Raw genomic sequence first — 20,137 nt, forward strand, 5'->3', positions numbered from 1 at the left:
CTAATCACACTTCACAGCCTCAAAGAGTGCATTCACTATGATAAAGTGCCATGCAGGAGAATTCTGATTGGGTGGGTCACCTCCAGCTTGTCAGTACGCAGAAGTTTCTGGTTGGAGGAAGAGCCAGCGGTCACGGAGACGGGCGGGCTGCCGGGGACGATAACCGGAGTGCTGGGCAGGATGTCTGTTGGCACCAGACCCATGCTGTGGGACATGGGAGTCAGGTAGGGTGTGTAGCTTAAACCTGCGCTGGACCCCAGCCCCTGGCTGACTGGAAACGTCTGCTGCAGATGGAGAGAAACGACAAGTTTATGACTGCTCTTTCAGTAGTTATTTTTCGCATCCTTAATTAAAATGGTAGAGATAGATAAAAAAAAAAAGCAGAACTGAAAGATGATGGATGTAGGCAGGGACAGTGGGAAGTGGAGGGTGAAAGGCAGTAAGAGGGTATGGAGATGAGAAAGAAAGAGAGAAGTAAGGGGGAAAGAGACACCAAAGGCAAATGAACAGAGGGTGCAGCTGGGGAGAGAATGTGGCAGGTGGAGAGAGAGAGAGTGGGAAAGGGATCGGCTTGAGAAAAAAAGAGAGCGAGGAGTGTGAGAGTAGAAACAAGAGGAGGTTCAGTTTTTTTTGTTTTTTTTAACCGTTATGTATCCCAGGAAGATTTTGCTGAGCATGCACGTTCTTTTTCGGTTACACCTAGCACTACACTGATGCAGTTAAACAAAGTCACACCTGGCAGCTACCCAGTGCAACCACAGTCTAGGGCTGGCTGCTGAGCAACTCCCTGAGGACAGCTGGGGACTTTTTGTACGTTGCACAAGGGCATTACAAAAGCGAAGAAAAAAATTCTGATCTTCCAAGCCTGGCACGTAATCTAAAAACAGTCAAATCTGAGAGTTTAGATAACAATAAAGTACCTTACCAAAGACTGGATAAAGGTGTGTTGTAAGGCATATTTTTTCAGTAAATCGCATTGCTTGACACCAAACTTTTTAATGCTAATCACGACAATGGAATTCACTGCTAGTTTCTCAGAGAGACAATCAATTCCCACAGTAGCGAGTTCACACTAACCACAGGTTGCATGGTGGTGCCGGGGATCATAAACTGCATTTGTTGAGCCAACATGGCGGCAGCTGTCTTCTGCTGGATCAGGTTATTTCGCCCGTTGATCTCCAGCTGGGTCTTCAGGTGAGCAGGTGGGTGGAGGTATTTGCAGTTCTCTCGTGTGCAGCGACCCTGAGCACAAGTAAACAAATGTGATGGGGGAGAGGAAGGCGAGAGGGCGAGGGAGAAAAAACAAGTCGTTAATGGTCCGAAAACTTCAACTCTCTCATCAACAGCATGAACTGAAAAAGAGCCAGTTTTTTGTTGATAAAGCTGAGTGTGACTAGGCTGTGGGCCTGCCTGAGGATGTGGCAGATACGTGGGCACTGACTCCAAAACATCAGGTGCTTGAAGGCAGCATACATATTCATACAGAATGTGAAACAGAAATTCATGGGGACGGTTTGTGCTTTTGAGTAGAAACAATGTTATGGAAGATGATTACCATTTGATCTACTAGGTTTTTAACTGGCAGGTTAAAAGGTCACGTTTGCAACATGGACACACTGTCTAGCTAGTATTCATGGCAGATGGGGGGGGTTAGGCTTGCAGAGGCCATGGTGGATAAAGGCAATTACACTGTCAACCCAGAGGCTAACGGCAAACACAATAATCCAATATGGATCCAGGCTGCTGTGCTTACTGCAACGAGAGTGGGTGGAAGAGAGAGGGGAGAGGAGAGGTCAGGGGGGAGCGACAAAGTGAATGGTAGCAGGAAAAAGGACTCTGGAGATGTGTGGAAGATGGTACGTAAAGGTGAGGAGAGAAGAGGAAAAGATGTGGGCAGAACAGACTGTCAGGAATTAGCAGAGAGGACAAAGATCAAGGAGACAATAGGAGAGATGACACATCTGGCATGACACGACAAGTCTTGGTGAATGTGATCGAGAGAAGAGGTAACCGAGCTAAGCTTAGCGCAGTCTCGCACAAACGACTCTGCTGCTTTGTCCGAATGTCCCTTTAACTCCATGACACAGATGAGCATCACCACAGTGGCCTGATTAGCATTATCATACTCATCACTCCTCTGATTTCCTCTTATATGAAAGTATGACAGGTCTGCCTAGCTTCCACGCAGTGATCGGTTATGACTGAGTTTAATTACTCAAGCCCTGCTCTCAAACACTACATCCAGTCCATACCCAGACAGACAAAATGACAACAAACCACCAGGCAAAGCTACACACAGGATGTGTCTCATGTACTGTGGCGGTCTGGCGTGTGCAATGATGTGTATTATATTTGACAGGGTAGGGGGACTCCAGCTGAGTAGTGCAGTGAATTGTGAAAATGCCAATGACAGAAAAAAAAGGAAACAGCCAGCTTCAAGTTAAGTGGGGAATGTATTAATATTATATCAGTCTCCTGATATGATTATCATTATAATGATCGTTGTGATTATTAGTACATGATCTATACATATTATATATGCGTGACTGAAACCAATGTGCAAATTGTTGCTGCTAAGCAACTTAAGGGTTCATTGTTATCTTAAAGGAGGCCTATTATGCGGTCTTACGTATACTGTTACAGTAGTAGAGGTGATGTCTGTGTATGTACAAGCAATTGATATAAAGTAGTAACTCAGTTTCAGACTTAAGGTTAAGAAAGTTTTTTCTACTCTTGGATCTGTTTGATATCAAACTGAGTGGAGAACCTTTAAAATGGTCATCTCAGGGAGACTATAACTGTGAGCATCGAAGGGTTTCACCCACCTGCTGCTTAAAATTTTACAAGGGGGTGCCAGTCAGAAGAAAAGTGAGGGGGAAAGGAGCTAAACTACTTTGTTTCAGACTTGTTTTTTGTGTTGGAATATCTGAGGTTTAAATCACCAAATGTATCTGTATCGGTTTTAAAAATCCTATATGCATGATAAAATATACATGGATGATTATTAACTATGATTCATGCAAAGCTGCTCTAGTAGAGTTGAAGAATTAAAAATATGGACCTTTTTAGCATTATGTGCTAATAATAATACATTACATACACAAAATAATACACTATTCTAAAACACATAACTGGAACAGATCCCATGGGGTGTAATGCAAATGCACGAATGCATGGTATGGATTGTTTCTAGCACTTCTGCTTTAAAGCTCAAACTGTCGGAGACTTGTTCGAGTTTATACAACTACAATGAGATGATCTTGTACGTTAGGTGGGCAGGCAAACAGATGAACATTTAATCAAACATGCCTCAAAGTATAAGCCTGGCTCTCAGAGCAAATAAAAAAATAGTCTCCTCAAGTCTCATCAAAGCAAAAACCAACTATAACTATCCCGCTACTCTGTTCTTCGTGGCAGATATTAAAAGGCACTCCCAAACACACTGTTAGTGTTGTTCCAATTACAAGTGATTGGAAGTGCAAGAGAGCAAAGCCACAAAGGATATTAAGACTGTAAACACTATAGGCTCCTTTGCAATCACTTTTTCACATGAGTAATAAGATACATACAAACAAAGCTGATCCCAGGTTCAAAACTTTCAGAGACCTGTGTGCAGAACCATGAGTCAAAAGAGACTGACCTCTAAAACCTGGTGTCAGAGCTGCAGTGAGCCGGCTCTGGTGTCAGAGCTGGCTCACTGCAGCCACTACCTCCCTCCTCCTTCATGGCTCACACGCACAAAATCACACCTGCCCACACATACGCATACTAAATCACTCAATCGCAACAAGCATCACCCACACACACGCATACACACACCGGCATAGGGATGCAGGCTAACGGATATACACACTGTTGTACTCAGTTCCATTCAGGCCTGTCCAGATCAGAGGAATAATGTTAGTGCTGGACCAAAAACCTCAGAGGTGTCCAAACTAATTGAAGCCTTATGCACCGCCACCACAGTCAAAAGTGACAAAAGGTGTGTGTGTGTCGGTGCTCTATCTGTGTTTTGTGTCTCTGTGTCCACGAGAGAGGATGCGTAGGCAGGTGTAACTGTGCATGTGTGTGTGTGTGTGTGTGCGTGCAGGAGAAAACGTGTGGGCGGCTGTAACTCTGTGTGTGTGAGAAAGGGAGCTGGTGCTGAAGCTGAGCTCTGGACAGCATCCCAAACCGAGTCTGCGGGGAAGCGCAGCATCAATATCGCGCCCCGCAGAGATCACAGACACAGACGGACACAAATAAAGAGACACGCAAAAAAACACACACACCACAGACCCTCACTGCACACTATGTCGCTCAGTTCAGTCCAGACTGCACTCTGGAGCCATTACCTCACCTCCTGCTCCATATTCGGTTCATCTACAGCCAGTGAATGACATATGCTTTCTGCAAATGCTCGTCATTAGTCCTCACTTAAAGCAATGAGGTAAATGGTGGCAAAGCTCGTTGTTTTGTGGTTCTTACTCAATGCAGGCCTTGGAATTGTAGAACTTTCTCCTTTTATCTTGTCAAACTTTATTTAAGAGCATTTTCTTACTGATCTATTCACGATCTCTCACAGCATTGTGCTTGGTCTTTGCATAAATTTGTTTTAATTTATCCCAGTTTTCGTCTAGTCTGTAGGTGGAAGAAGAAGCAATAAAAATAAGTAGTTTCACAAGGGCTGCCATGGCAATAGAAGACCGAGTACTATTAAACACAGTGAAAGAATTCAGTGCTCGAATTTATTATATAAACATCCATTATTTGCAGGAGATTGCAGGATACAGTTTGTGTAAGCTTATCGATCTCCGCCTATATTTACAGTGGTGTTTAAAGCAGAATAATCAATGTTCAGTAATTTCCCCGGCAAGAAATTTTTGTTTGTTAGCAGGATTACTCAAAAATGTATCGACGGATCTGCATGATATTTGTTTTTACCAGCGGTGGAGATTGGCCCATCTTAGAAGCGCCTTGTATAATTGATCCAGATCTGGATCTATGAATTTTTGGAATTATTATTTACTATTTCCAGTCAGGACCAAAAATAATTGATAAAAGACATTTGGTGCCACCGTTTTTAAAACAAATCATCCTGATATTCGCAAGAAAATATCACAAACTAATCTGCAGATATTTTGCAGTTTATGCATATCAGACTGTTTTTTCTTCTTTTTGTTGTTAGTTATAGTGTCAAATCTCAAAAGATATTAAAAGTTTATAGTGACACAAAAGTCATACAACTGATGTAGATCAGTGAGAGTGGGACTGAAGTAGTTAAAAACTCAAAGGTTAGCAGATGTTAAAACGTGTTTCAGCATAAGTGTGGGTGTGTTGGGGACTAAGGCCCCTAGGCAGTTAGCTACCTTTAATAGAAGTCAAAGTTTACTTAATAAATCCCGGTTTCTAATGTGAAATGGGATCCATGAAGACCAGTTTGAGTAATAGGGTCTCACATCAGATACTCATACCAATTTGGCTGATATTGATACCAATATTTTTACAGTCTTTTCATTTTGTTTTTGTTCTTATTTATTCACCTTTTTGTTTTACGGTAATAAATTAATCTTAAAATAATTTACTGACCTGTTTAAAAGTCTTCAAGCTCTTCAGCACACAATTTTTTGACCACAGCTTGAATAAAACTGATTTGACAGCCAACAGGACCAATACTGGGTGATACCGACATGAAGCCAATATATTGATGCATCCCAACTGCACATTGGCTTTTATTGCTATGAACCTTGTCTTGATTATTGTGTATGAGTACGCATGAAAGTCTGCAATCTTTTAGATTGATTACCAAAGCTGGTGTGAACACAGCCTTACCTTTAACGTGTCAAAGTGTTTTTCTGTTATTGAGTTAAGAAGCTTAACCTTCTCTTTGGATAATCACAAGGGGAATATGAATTGGCTATAAATATGTTTAACTGAGCCTCAAAACGGCTTGTAAAACATTAGGTTTCACACAGAAGAAGAAATGAGGTCATTTAAAAGAATTTCAGCTGTGTTCAGACTAGATATATAATGTCAGTGAATCTAAGACTATTACAGGCTAAATCTAGACATAGAGACATAATAGTTAATGCTGAAAAGTTCAAAGCAAAGAGAATGTTAATAAAAACGTACACCCCAAGACATAGAATATTCATTACACTCATCCAGGTGGTAATTTCAGGATATTGGACACAGCAGCAAATAGGGATGAAGATCTAACATATGCTTAATTGCAGACATGATAATAATAATTCTTGCTTAAATAAAATATGGCAAGGCAAATTGCAGTTACGATGTAGTGATGGCTACACATATCAATTTGGGAGTGTGATAATGATGATCATGAATGAAGGGTCCAGGCTGCAGTTTGAAATGCCACACTTGATGATTCAAAGCACATAAGATGAGGTAAGCTTTGTGGAAAGGCGCCGCTGCATCGCACATAAAAACGAAGCGTGTTTATGGCTTATGGTTTAAGCAGTGAGCTGGTTCACCAACGCATCGATGACGGTGCTAAAAAGCTGTGGCTGATGACGGTGCTGTGCCATCATCTGGTTTTAAGCCTTCATCCTTTGAGAGGGTGGCAGACACATGCAAATACACACACTCCCACACAGAAAGACACACACACACACACAGGCCAAGTGCACTATGCCTTCTGTCTAAGCCACCCACTCAGAGCGGAGCAGAAATCCATTCATCGTGGGCATTGCCTTCGAGCAGCTGTCTATGAAAAGGATCTTTGAAAGCACCATGGCACCTCTGTGATTCGCACGCCGGCCGCTGGTGTGTAGCCATAGCTACACTGCAAAATTATACCTTTCTCCAGGATCGCTCACATGGCAATTTCTTATTGCAGGCTGCAGGGTTGCCCTTGTATGGATGAATGCTGTGATCCATGCTTTGGGATACACTAATAACTGCTTTGATTCAGATTGGATAATTATTTGCATCGCAGTGAGAAACAAACGACAATGACGGTGAGATCAAAGATAAATTAGTGGTTGCTTTCACCTGACATAAAGCCTCAGTTCGAGAGCTGATAAAACAACATATTACTCGCAGTTATGTCCTTCAAATCCCCACAGCCATTGCCAACAAAACAAAACAGCACTTACTGTTTGCCAAGTTTTCATATACAATTATTGCCCATACAAATGGGTTCCACGTTAGGGCTGTTGCGAGGGGGAAGGGGATAAAGAGACCTAATTTCATAAACAGATTAGGATTACACTCACTTCACCCACTGCGGCTCCTTCAGTTGTTCATGGAAATCAAACAACAATTTTAAAAGCTTTTTTTCTTTGTATTATATTAACTGCTACTATGCCACATTCCCCATATTCTCATTTTACTTAATGAGGACAAGTCTGAAGATCTCAGACATTGTCTGGCATTTGTCTCGAGTGACTAAACAATGTGTGCCTTACTTTAAACATATATCTACAGACTGATCTATAATAAAAAAGTGTGTTATTTGCAGACCTAAACTGTTGTCTTGTTGTCATTCATGGCACTGAAAAAGAAGGATAACTAATTTTTCTCAGCAATCCGCTGATCACGCTCCCAATCTGTCACGGCCACACAGTTGACAAACCTTTAGCAAAAGGCAAAGTGGGAGAGGAAAACACAAGGCAAACATTTACTGCAGCAAACACGCTGGTATGAGAACACAAAACACACACACACACACACACACACACACACACACACACACACACACACACACACACACACACACACAAACCTTTTTACACAGTGACAAAGTGCTGAGGAGGGTACAACAGTGCTTCTACACAAACATGACAGAGCTATCACACTGCAACACTCACAGATACACAGAGGCAGGGCTAAACCTACAGAAAACATCCTCTGACCGTGTGATGCACATTTTAAACTGCCAGTGCTGAACTACTTTGTTGTGATTTTTGTCATTTTGTATTTTTTTTTCAGGGTCAGCTTTGGATGTCTGGATGCAGTTCCACAGTGAAAAGACAAATGTTTAGGTACACCACAGCGAAGTCTAATTATCTTCTGAGTCAGCTGTGGCTGCTAAGCACCTGATTCAGAGCCACACTTAAATTAATTTGCTACTATTGTCACTTAAAGCAATAAAAAAAATCGAACAAAAGGCAAATTAAAACTATTTTTTACAATTTTTTTTACACAGGATAATTACTACTACAATTACAAAGCCATAATTACACTACAGCCACTTCTGGAGGTTGCACACATTAGTGAAGTGTAAAATAAATTCACAGGGAACACTGGCCCAAACGGCCCATGTATAACCGGGACTGGCATCCCATTCACCCTGGCATCTTCATCAGTGGCAGAAACCCCTTCCACGACCCCACCCCGCCTCCTTCATCAGCTCCGGCTGAATGGTCAGAGTGATGACTGTTGTGTGTCTGTGGGTGGCACAGACACAGAGGGCCAGTCTTCCACCCCCTCCACAGAATAGCGCTTCACTTGTGGGCCCCTCCGTTCACCACTGTAACATTTGCATTTTGCCCTCAATGGGCGCTCTATGCTCAGCACTGCTGGAGACAGAGAGGAGCTGCCTATAGGCCGACAGAAGAGCTGAAAATGCCAGTGCAAAGATGTCTGGCAACCCGCCTTTATGCTACACTCCTGTGGTTCCAATCAGCCTTAATGGGTAAACTGGTGCTTATCCCAGATTGATACGCTCAAAATGAAGCATTGCTTTTCTTTCGCACATCAACACTTCAAACCGAGAAAACAAACAAACAATATTGATCAATTAGGTAGTGTTGAATCTTAGGGGTCCTGAGATGTGAGTGTGCATGCATTTCTCCATTAAGCCCCCCCTGTTTTCGCCAGCAGCACAGAGAAGCTGGGTACATATCCAAGCCCTCGTGATGTCTTTCTGATGTGAGAGCAGCTCTCAGTGACATGATCGATGACAGTGTGATTGGCAATATTGGCAGACTGCAATCCTGAAGAAACAATGAGGGAGGAAAATCATGGGAAAAAGAGCTTAAACACATGCATGGTCAGCACAAACCAGGCACTGGCTACATGATGGTTGAAGACTTTAGAGGTGAAAGGTCAGAGAGATGGGACTCTAACTGATAATGTTTAAACTCCAACATACCTAGCTGACTCTGGTGAACCACAGATGTACAACAAAAACGACATTAAAATGCTCACAAAGGCAGCTTCTGCAGACATTGCTTAAAAAAAAGCTTGTGCCTTTTTTCCAACAGGACGTCAATCAGAGAAGCTGTAACAATGTCTTCTTCCCCACATTCATCCGATTGTCCTTCTCAGCGTGAAAGCAGGAGGGCTGCTGTGAGAAACTGACTCAAATTATTCTGACGTGCAGCCTGTGATATGTGTAATCCTTTTACAGCATAGCCAAAGAACCTGTTGTACCCCAACTGACCAGCAAGAAGGGGGTGGAAAGGCACTCGCTCTCTCTTGTCTCTCAGCATTCCCACATATCTCCTTCTTTTCTCTCTCCTTCATTGCCTTGTCTCAGCAGTGTGCCATTTATATCCAGCCTTTTAATGCTAAGTCATTTACATTGTTGAGAAATGACTTGTGGTCTTCCTTTCGTTGGGTGTTTTGTTTACAGGTATTTGCACTTGCGGCTATAAATATCCAAATGAGAACATTTCATGGCTTGCAACACTTACAGTACTGAAAGCTTAGCTTAGTTTGAACCCTCAACGTTCAACACATTTTAAGTTTTTCTAGGGCATCCATGAAAGAAAAAAACAGTTGCTCTTGTTCATAATGTCCTTTCTCTCCTCTCTTAGTTTACTTCAATAGTGTCTTGTTCCAAGGACCCTAACAGCTGGTTATGGGTCAGCCTGTAACAGTTAGAGGAAAGCACTTTGGTGAAAGCCCCCAGCTATGAGACACCAACAGGACAGGCACTCTGGTGCTTGGAAGACTGGAAAAAAAAAAAAGTAGTACCCAGTGATCCCAGCAGCCGGTAAAGTACTGAGGCGCTAGATGCACATGGACAGGGCTTCCCTTTATCCTTGAACCCACAGAATGCTCCCTCTTAAGGATCTTGTTTTGTTTTTAGGCTCTAATGGATCTGTTTGGGCTAATGGGTCTGTTTGAAGCGGTGAGGCCCCGGGACAGCAGGAAACACTGAAAATCCATTATGAAATGATAGCCAGAGGCTTTTTGTTTACATTTAGCCTGGTAATGGAGAACAGGAATCAATGGTGAAAAGTGGGGGAAAACTAGTCATTTAAACTTAAAACCTGTGGCAACTCCAAACTTCTTTTCAGGTCTGATTGTACTCTGTTCAGCTCTATTTAGCATAACATATACAGAAAAGAAAACACCACTGTAGAGCACAGATTTGGTATTTTAGAAGCGTCTGCTTTCTTCACCTTCTCCTAAGACACACATAAGACATGTGTTAGCTCAGCAGTAATTAAGTGCCTTTGTTTCATGAGCTGTAATCCCTCAGATGAACGAGTGGTAGTGTTGCTGACACGCCTGAGATTACCCAAGAAGAGGGAGGGGAAGGACAGAGAGTGGGAGAGTGGGATTAAGGTGATATAAAGTGTGTTGTTTCTTCCTTTTTTGTTTGTCCTGGGATGCCTGGATATCATGAATCTTTCTCCCCCAGGCCATAAATCTAAACACTCCCACCTCCATCTGAGGAGTGTAATAAAGCCTGTCCTTGCTGATCAAGTGTCTTCAGCAACTGGATGTGTTCATTTTTCTTGTTTGGACTAAACGAGAACAAAGAACACATCGAAATTTCATCACACTGTGTCCTTATAAGTCTGTGTGGTAACATCTCTGAACAGTTGCAGCACGTTGTGCATCAGCTAAAAATCACATGCCCATGATCTCACGACACAGAAATGCACTGGGAGTCTTCAGTTAGTTAAATCCATAAAACTCAATAAAATCAAAGTGCCTTTAAAATGCGTTATTTCTAATGACCAGCAGATAACGAGGAAGATATGGCAGAATTTGCTTTACCATGTGACTGACAAGCTGCAAGCACACAAGCATGCAGTGTCCCAGTGATCATTACATCTGGTTTCAAAACAATGAGATGACAACGGCCAAAATGCTCAGCCTTCGAAGAAATTCACTAATCAATGGAAGAAGTCAAGGGTTATAGACAGTCTGACTCACACCCCAGATCAGGCAGCTCAAGAAAATGTTGGAGTTGTTTGTCTAAATTCCTACTTATAATTACAAATAAACGCTACACTAAAGATGTTTCGGTAGTCAATATGTGCCTGACTGCATGAGAGAGAAAAGAAAAACAGTTCTTATTATGCGTATTCTTAATCAATACAGAGGGTCTTCATTAATTTTCTGCGCTACTGTGCCTAAATAGTCTGCAGGGTATAAACAATTTTGCATCAGGAGCTGTGATATATATACTTGTTGCAGGTTGTGAAAACAACCTATAGTTTAACCATCTAGGGTATGGATCGAGGATCATAACAAAGGAGCTTTCGTGCAGTCGTGGAGCAGCAAAAAAAATGAAGCCTATCAGCATTCAGCTGATGGCTATAGTAACTAACTATGCTGGATACAAGTGTGAGTATTGTAACCGTCTTTTGAGGAGGCAATGTTCAAAGTGCGGCTGCAGTGGCACCGTTGCGAGGCGCCTGCAAAGCCCCGGTCCCCGCTGCTAATCCAGCTGGAGGCTGAAGCCTTGCTTCAGTTAATCTGATCATCTGTGACCTGCTGAGACATGAAACCCACCCTGCAGAGCTCATTTACTCTGTACGCACAAAAACGTAAACAAGTATCAATGCAACACATAGAGGGAGATTGGCGAGGAAGCTGACATAGACACTTGCGTACAATCATACAGCGTGTTTGAAGTGAAGCAGCTGTCTCACTTTCCCATACACGTCTAAAACTATATACCCTAAAGAAAGGCTCAGCTATGACATTGCCACCTCTCAGTCTGTTGATAAGTGAGTCACAGCTAAAAGACGGAGGCATTAACCTGCTTTCAACAAGCTGTCATTTCCCTATACTCATCCTGTCAGCTCTGCAATGATATGAGGGCAGTCCTACAGCTAACTTCAACTAGCCATATCGGTGAAAGACATCATAGAAATAGGTTATATGATGTTGATGGCCTAGTTTTAAAAGAACTGTGCCACATCCCCAAGAGGAAATAGCAGAAAGCCGGTAGGCTCTTTTTTAAATTTCCTAATTTTACATTTGTTGACAGATACAATTTCAATCATTCTCTAGCCATCAAAGGCAAAACTACTCCACAGTGGTGCAAAAATAGCACAAATCAGCTACAACTGCTAACGAGATAAATAAAATAATGTGGGAAAGTGAAAAAAAAGGATAGCCTACATCTTCTTTCTCTGCTGACACTATCGACCACATGTCAGAACATGTTGAGGAGTTGTGTAAATCCATAAAACAGATAAAGGAGGATAATGAGATGGAGGGGAGAGAGGAGATCTATTCATCAAAGCCTCTTTCTAACACACTCAGCAGATAGGGGCAGAAACGCTGGATGGCTGCTTACTCTCCTGTTTGGAGATTAAAGCTTTGGTTGCTGACAAAAAAAAGTTGCGAAGTGCAGGTTTATGATTCAACCTACAAAGAAACTAGACAGTTTCTTTTACTCAAGAATGAATTTTACAATCACACTAATAATTCAGTTATTGAGTATAATCTTGTATCTTTGATCAAACTCTATATGTCGAAAAGTTATTTATGTTTAATAAATACATGGTAAGCAAGAAAAAAAACCTCTGTGTTTCGGACTAAATTAAACGCTGCGCGATGATAAATCAAGAGATAACATTATAAAAGGGCGTTAGATAGAAACAGTATCTGTTCATGCAAGCATTTTAATACACTTTCTGGATCCATTTATATGCATAAAAAAACACAACACAATAGTGCTCATGTACACTGGGCGTTTATGTGCTCACGTAAAAGCCATTGCTTTTTAATAATTCTTCAGAAGAAGAACCAGAAGGGCAAATAGTAAAACCAGAGTTTTTTTTGGCTAGGTCGATGATGAAACTGATGCTCTTAATGAAAAGAACACATGGTAAAGGGTGGCGATACCAGCAGAAAACATAGCTTGGGAGTGGCTGCGAAACAAAAAGGCCCGCATATTAGAGCGGCACTGGAAGCATTATCTATTGCCAGAAGTCTCGCCTGCACCGCAGGCAAAAAGTACTCACTACGCACCACTGACTTTGTTTTAAATGAAAATGCCTCCTTGTCAATTCTGTTTTTCAGACAGAATTCAGAAAGCTGTAGTTGTTTGCAAGTGCCTCAGTTAACACAGTACCTTGCTAAAACAGCAAATTAGATCCTGGGCACTAGAGCACTCATTTGATGTAGTAAAGTCTAAGATTTTTAACCAGCTAAATGATTGTTTTTAGTCTTTTTTATGGCTCAGTAGCATATTGTTTTCCACTCCACTGGGAAAAGTTTCTAGTGTATGACATCTTGTACACTATTTCTGTTGCAATGCAATAGAAGTACCCACAGAAAAATGTTGAAATAAATTGTGCAAATAAACAACTAACTTGGATATCTGTGTCATGCTTTCCAAAAGTCTGATTTTATATATTTACTACTGTGGATTCTAGATGTACATGTAGTGATAATTTAATGCTTGAAAATAGAAACATATTAGCATGTAGTTACATCAAATAAACAGGGCAGGGTCTAAAACTGAGACATCAAATGTACAAAAATGTCCACAGTCTTCAAATGCAAGTTGTTTTTGTGTTTTTGTTCTATACGCAACCAAAGGTGAATAAGAGCAACATCACTTGGATCGGCATGTTGTTTGTTGGCCCTGGTGATGAGGCCACTGAGGCCTCTTCTCTCTCCTGTGGTCTGTGGAGGCTCTAATCCCATATGGAGATGATACAAACAGTCCTCATAAGTTTGAGAACGCTGAGGAAGAGAGAGTAGAAGAAGTGCTCATACCTGGTTAAAGTAATAGCTGCCCTTTGGTCAAAGAAATAAGATCAATAAACCACGGTACAGTGACTCAGCCTTTGAGCTGCAGGGCGTGTTTTATCTTAAAATCGTCCGAACGAGGCAAACACATTGATCACGCTATTCACTTATGTCATCACCTTGCCCTTTTCCTGTTTTCTCCAAGGGAAGTCAAAGCTTCCTTTGGAGAAAACAGGTCCAAAAGAAAGTGAAAGCAAACTGAATTCAGTGGGACTATGGAAATGCAAACAGAGCCGGATTAGAGAGCGGCAACATCTGTTTATTTATCAAATGCAAAATGTGCTTTTTTTGGTAAGATGGAAACAGGCATGAATCACAGGCGGTGTGCACCTGAGCCGTGCGGCCGTCAAACCTGACACTCTTCCTACCTTGCGTGTTTCGACAATTTGCGGTGCCAATTTATGCTCACCACTGTCACCACTACTCTTTTGCTCTCACCCTCCTCTGTCCCCACCTTCATTCCCTCACCCACCGTGGGTTGAGCCAACTCTGCGAGGGTGCGCTCTGCCAATTAGTGTCTCCCACCTGTCGCCGTGGGTCACTGGAGCAGGCATCTGCTGGGTGTGAAATTGGCCATCTCACTTTCGTCCATGAACTTTTCAAGCCCCCCCCACAACTCCTTGTTGGCCCAAACACACAACCACCCACCCACAGGAACAGAAATGCTGCTATGACCTAAAGTTGACCTTTATGGTATGGCCACCCTCTGTGGTAGGGGAAAGGAGGCAAAGGAGTGATACAAATACAAATAATACCTCTAGCTTGGGTTTTAAATAGAACAGAAGGATGCGTGCTGCCAAATATGTTTTAGTGCATCAAAGGAAACACAAAAGTTGCCATTCCTATTCTGCGTAGTGATATTGCACCATTCCCACAGGTCAAACTGAACACTCTGTGTGTACTTTGTGCTTTGAGTGCCGTTAGGAATGATATCCAAAACTACATAAATAGGACACAGGTGGAAGTAAACACGGCTTATCCTTTATTAACAAACATCAGTTTATTGTTGCTGTGGGAGTTCATAGCCAAGAAAAGAAGCGTCGACAAAGCATCATTTGAGAACCAGTACTGGATCTGAATAAGCTGAGTATGACAATGTTTCCTTAGCTTTCCTTCTAATTACAAAGCTATAAAGAGGACCTACTGTGCTTTTCCTATTATTCTGCAATATTTTACAATGATGGAGATTCAGGAAATGACTTTTCATATGTACAGGTAACACCTGTGAGCCAAAAGCTCAGGCTTCAGACAGGATCTGTGTGTGAGGGGCAGCCAATCAGAAGAAAGCTGGCTTAAAGGGAGGTTGTTTAGACAGTGACTGAACTAAGGAGCCCGTAAAAGATACATAAGGATGATTATGAACCGTGAACCATGCAAAGCTACTGTATTAGAGCCCAGCAATTAAAAACGTGGAGCGTAACAGGCTCAGCTTAAGCCTTTCATTCACTAATACCGGAGCCATTTACACTGACGCCAAGACTTTCATCTAGACAGGCTCTATCAAATTACTCCAACATAGAGCTGCTTTAGCCTGGCCTATTAAGCTTGATGCTCGAGACAAAAACTAGACTGGCTTTGAATTAATAGTCTGCTCAACCTTGTGCCACTGACTGCAACAGCATACTGGTTTGGGTGATCAGCCATTTCAGACAAAGGCACAACCCCGCATGATCTCATCAGCCTAATTCAGTCCATATGCTAACTCAAAATAGGACAAGTGACTGTCTCTTTATTATGTGTGCCAGTACAAAGCACCAACTTTTTAAGTGCCATTTCTCAAAATGGGGGTCTCCATTTAGCTCATCAGTATCTGCAGTGCAGCAGCGAGCATAGGAAGGCTTCGACAAGTAATTATGGCAGATTCCACTTTTACTGCGCAGTCCGTCACTGCCACTCAATGAGCCTGAATAGGATATGAGTCAGAACACTTCTAAAATGGAGTTCACACAGGGCACACTCCATTGTCACTTCTCTTTTTCATATGCAAGCCGAGCGTCAATCACTGTCAGTGTAGCTTTTGGTGCTTACTTTATTAGCAAAAAGACTTTTTTACAGTGACGTACCGACATGTAGGCTTTTGAAGTTCGCAGCACTGACAAGTCTCCACAAGGGATTGGGATGTCATGGTAGGACTGGTTTACAACTGCCTCTGACACAGCCCAACAGTTATTTAAACCAAAAAAAAAGAAAAAAAGAAGAGGGCCCCTAAAGATTGCCTTTATGTTGCCTCATTAGATGGAGCCAATTAAGAAGATCTTTGTCTCATTATAAAGGCTGGCCCCTAGGAGACAGCTGGGCCTGCCTGTCTAACTGTTTGCAGCTCCCAAGGTGTGTGTGCCTACAAACTGAGGGTGGTTGGGTGGAAACATCTTGAACTCTGTGCCTCCGTAAGCTTGTCCATTTCCTAATCACCAGAGAATTAAAGAACCCCGAGGAAGCAGTCAACACATTCCCTGTGAAACAATTAATTTCAGTGTTTAAAATGGGCTACAGCCAACGCCATATGCTTCAGTACACTGGCAATACAGTGAACATACTGTGGCTACCACTAGGCATCGCTTGCCCTTCCAAAGGGGGGGAAAAAAACACAGAAGGCTGAAGATAATGATTTTTTTTTCAAGCATGATTTACAGTGCATTTTTAATCTAAGGTTAGGTTCCAGTGAATAAAGCAGGTAAATATGTGCTACTCTTAGAAAACCCGAGTCTGTCTCTCAGTGATGATGAAACTACGTATCAATAATTAATGGGGCTGATACTAAAGGTCAACTGCACAGCATGCCTCCTGCCTCACTCTGGCATAGATCTGCCTTCTGCTTTACTGCAGAGGTGCTCACAACAGCAACAACTACTGCAGCAGTAAGGGAGTTTGAGTCCAGCTGGCTTTGAAATCATCAAATGTGAGGACGGCATTGATTCTGCAGCACTGATTTAAGTTACCATTTTTTTTCCACAGGCAGAAAAAAAAATAATGCAGAAAATGGAGTACTTTATCAGCACTGTGGGCAGCCGAGAGAGATGGAAAAAGAGGATGACTCAGAGGTAGTGGGTGGACTGAGACCAGGTGAGACACTGGTACAGCAGATGGGCAGATTTTCAGTGCTCAGTCTTTCCATCATGTTGCAGGCAGCTCATTGGATGAAGAACACCTACTATTCAATCTGACATTAAACAACATTAATGCCATACATCTTTTTTTCCTTTTTTTAAAGAGAAGACATAATAGAGTTCAAGATCAAAACTACAACTCCATTAGGTAAAATAACAAAGGCTGCACATTAGCAGAATGGGAAGCAGACAGTGCTGCATACTGGACATGTTTATCAGGCCTCATTATAGCACTGATTGGAGCGATGTAAAGCAGAACCACCTTGGTGTATTTTTGATAAAATAACACCGTTTTTCCTGACATTTACTTTAACAAAAGTAAATACTGCTTATTCTCATCTGTCTGACGTCTGAAAACCCATAATTTCCACACAAAATTGCATGAAATATTGTCCGATGATTTTCATTTGGCTCCTTGTTTTATTTTTAGGTTGGCTGCCCACATGGAAAGGAAACATTTTCACCAAAAAATCCTGTTGCTACAGCACAAGATTTGCAACCAACAGCACCAACAGTATCCCAGCAATAGAGCTCTGATTTCTCAGAGCAGCAAACGAGAAATGTGGAGCTGATATTGTGGAGTTTTTCAGCTACAAATGAGGAAAAAAATGTGGGGATCATGGTAGACTCACACAAACAACAACGTTAAGGCACACTGACCAACACAAATGTGGGTCAAAGCGGTGGCCCAGTTAAAATATCGGCGTGTACTCTTATGTGTTGACTTTGCTGATCAATAGCAGTAGTGCAAAGTTTTAACCTCAAATTTAATTTCAGCTAAAAAAAACATGAAACATGTCAGAATAACATGAAATTTAAAAGACATGGAAGCATTTTGGCTGCTCCAGATGTTTTTATTGCTATGCCATGCTCCTTTATAATACTAATTATAAAAGCGTCTTGATCAGACTATCTTAGTCAGCACAAACCTTTTGTAACACAACAAGTAGAGATTGGCCACAGATATCAGTACATGTCATGTTGTTATGCTGATATCAGGTAACAACGCCGATAACAACTAATACTGACTGTTTAACATCAATGGATCCCCATGCAACATAATAATATAACACAGAAGACAACATTTGAACTTCTACAGGATGTAAACTATAAACCAAATTATAACACACAGTCTCAATGATCAACATATGACCTATAAATGTGATGAGACTCAAGAAATAAAAATCACCAGATGTAAAACACAATTTTCTACACTGCTCAAGGACTCCTTACAAATCCCACTATAACAGTGATCTATCACTGGGGTTTAATGGTGGGTAATATGCTTTCACATGCATAAACAAATGTTTTTGTGGTTCTTCTTTTAAACATTTCCAGCACACAGAGTGACCAGACTGACTAACTAGACCTGAGTAGGAAATAGTGATCTGATCAGACTTCCCTCTCCCTGACTCTTATTTCTATACCTTTGTAGATGTTTTCAGATAGACTGGGGCTGTGGAGGGGGTGAAATCACATGGATCAAATGAAATTTGGCATGGTTTGCACTGGCAAGACAGTGCGTGTGCATACATTTGTCTGCCTACGAGGAGGCCTGTTTAAGGAACGGTAGCAGTGTGGGGTCTCCTAGGGGCTCATCAAAAGCATGCCGCATCCACTGCAGCCCCACATTAGGCTCAAGTCAGTGCCTCATTGTGTTTGGGTGAATGACCCTGGGGGACACCAACTCCTGCTGCGTGGCGTACATTCCCCTCCACATGTTTGCTCTGCCCAGGGTGTGGCCCAGTTCGGGAGGATTACACTGAGGAATGTAGCCGAGCCCATCTTTTAAAACAAGAGAGGAGAAGCAAGCTGAGGCCACGGGCAGAAAGTTCATGTTCACTGACGCTTCCCACAAAAATTCAAATGTACTGAGCTCAGAGGGGGGAAGCTATGGTTAAGTTACAGATCCATTAAACTTAAAAAGAGGTCTTTGGGATGTATTAGTGTTTTATGTTTCAATGTCTGCCTTCTGTCTTGACAGGTTTATCTGGAGTAAGAAATTAAATCAAGGTAGTAGGCACACTTCTCTTGAATCCTAATAAGAGTTTTTGATAACTGGCTTAAAAGTTTTTGTTCTACTTCCCTACCTGGTGAGATCTGTCGCTTGCAGACAGGAAACAACCTTATAGTCCCACCTTCACAGTTTTACTCTTGTATTTTTATTCTCTTAACCGTTCAAATATGAACACCTTCCCTTCTTCCCATGTTCCCTCGCTTCTTTATTTACTGGTTTCAGCCGTCCCACGCCCTCCGATAACACACTTACAGTGGAGCATGCTCTTTTAAAGCACAGTCCGGATTAAGATGTTCTTACTAAGTGAGGGAAACCAGGGCGCTTCATCCCCATGGGGACTGTGGCGAGCTTGTGATACAAATGAGAAAACACTGCACACCTGAAAGTAGTAGCTCCTATTGTTTGTCCTGCTTCACTGCTTTCTTTTTGACGACTGCAACTTGACGAAACATGATCGCGCTCAGATGCAGCAGGCTACCCCCCCGCCCCCAGCCCCAACTCTCAGACTACGGAAGCTCATTCAGGCGTGGTGGTCACCTGGTAAAATGTTACTGGTGCAAAAAAGTGTGGGGGAGGAAATCTAAACAGACCGTGCTGTCGGGCATTCAGTCTGTTTTGTAAAGGCTTCAAGGTCTGCAAAGACACCAGAGAAACTCTCTAAAATGGCTGTTAATTTTCTGCAGCATTGGAAACATAGCTGATTATTATACATATGTGTCTTATGCTTTAACTGAAAATGAAAAAAAAAAACATCCAGGCATGTCAAATATAACCACTGACGAAAGGCTGATGTCTAATGGTTGCACAGTCAATGTGACATCATCACATGACCGGCATGATTGCATTTACTCCATTAAGGTAGGTATTCTCACTCATTTACTACCCAAGCCCTCTCTTCCACTCATCTCTACCACCACCACCACCACTCTATGATGGTTTCCATGGTCACGGTGCAACAATTATCAAAGAGCTTAAAGGAAATGGCTTCGACCACAACACATCTCTGAAACTACTGGAGACACAGAGCTGCCTCTCTCGGTTTTCTATCACGTTTAGC

At 42.1% G+C, this 20,137-nt stretch overlaps 1 protein-coding gene and 1 long non-coding RNA gene across 16 annotated transcripts in view; one reads left to right on the plus strand and one right to left on the minus strand.

Annotated features, from left to right (window-relative positions):
- LOC100695201 (muscleblind-like protein 2a) overlaps positions 1 to 20,137 on the minus strand; it is a 53,562-nt gene that overhangs the window by 17,714 nt on the left and 15,711 nt on the right. For 14 of the 15 annotated variants that reach the window (XM_025902654.1, XM_025902652.1, XM_025902653.1 and 11 more), the window contains 2 exons: positions 1,078 to 1,242; positions 81 to 284 (listed from right to left, as the gene is read on the minus strand). In XM_025902654.1, the coding sequence (XP_025758439.1) occupies positions 81 to 284; positions 1,078 to 1,242 (369 nt within the window). The remainder of the gene's footprint in view (positions 1 to 80; positions 285 to 1,077; positions 1,243 to 20,137) is intronic. The other variant, XM_025902655.1, reaches the window with a different exon arrangement.
- LOC109196959 (uncharacterized) lies at positions 13,533 to 18,268 on the plus strand. Its single transcript, XR_002058300.2, has 3 exons — positions 13,533 to 16,814; positions 16,912 to 17,019; positions 17,494 to 18,268. It is a non-coding gene; the product is annotated as an uncharacterized LOC109196959 (long non-coding RNA).

This window comes from Oreochromis niloticus, linkage group LG23 (genome assembly GCF_001858045.2).
Source record: "Oreochromis niloticus isolate F11D_XX linkage group LG23, O_niloticus_UMD_NMBU, whole genome shotgun sequence".
In the NCBI taxonomy this organism is placed as follows: domain Eukaryota; kingdom Metazoa; phylum Chordata; class Actinopteri; order Cichliformes; family Cichlidae; genus Oreochromis; species Oreochromis niloticus.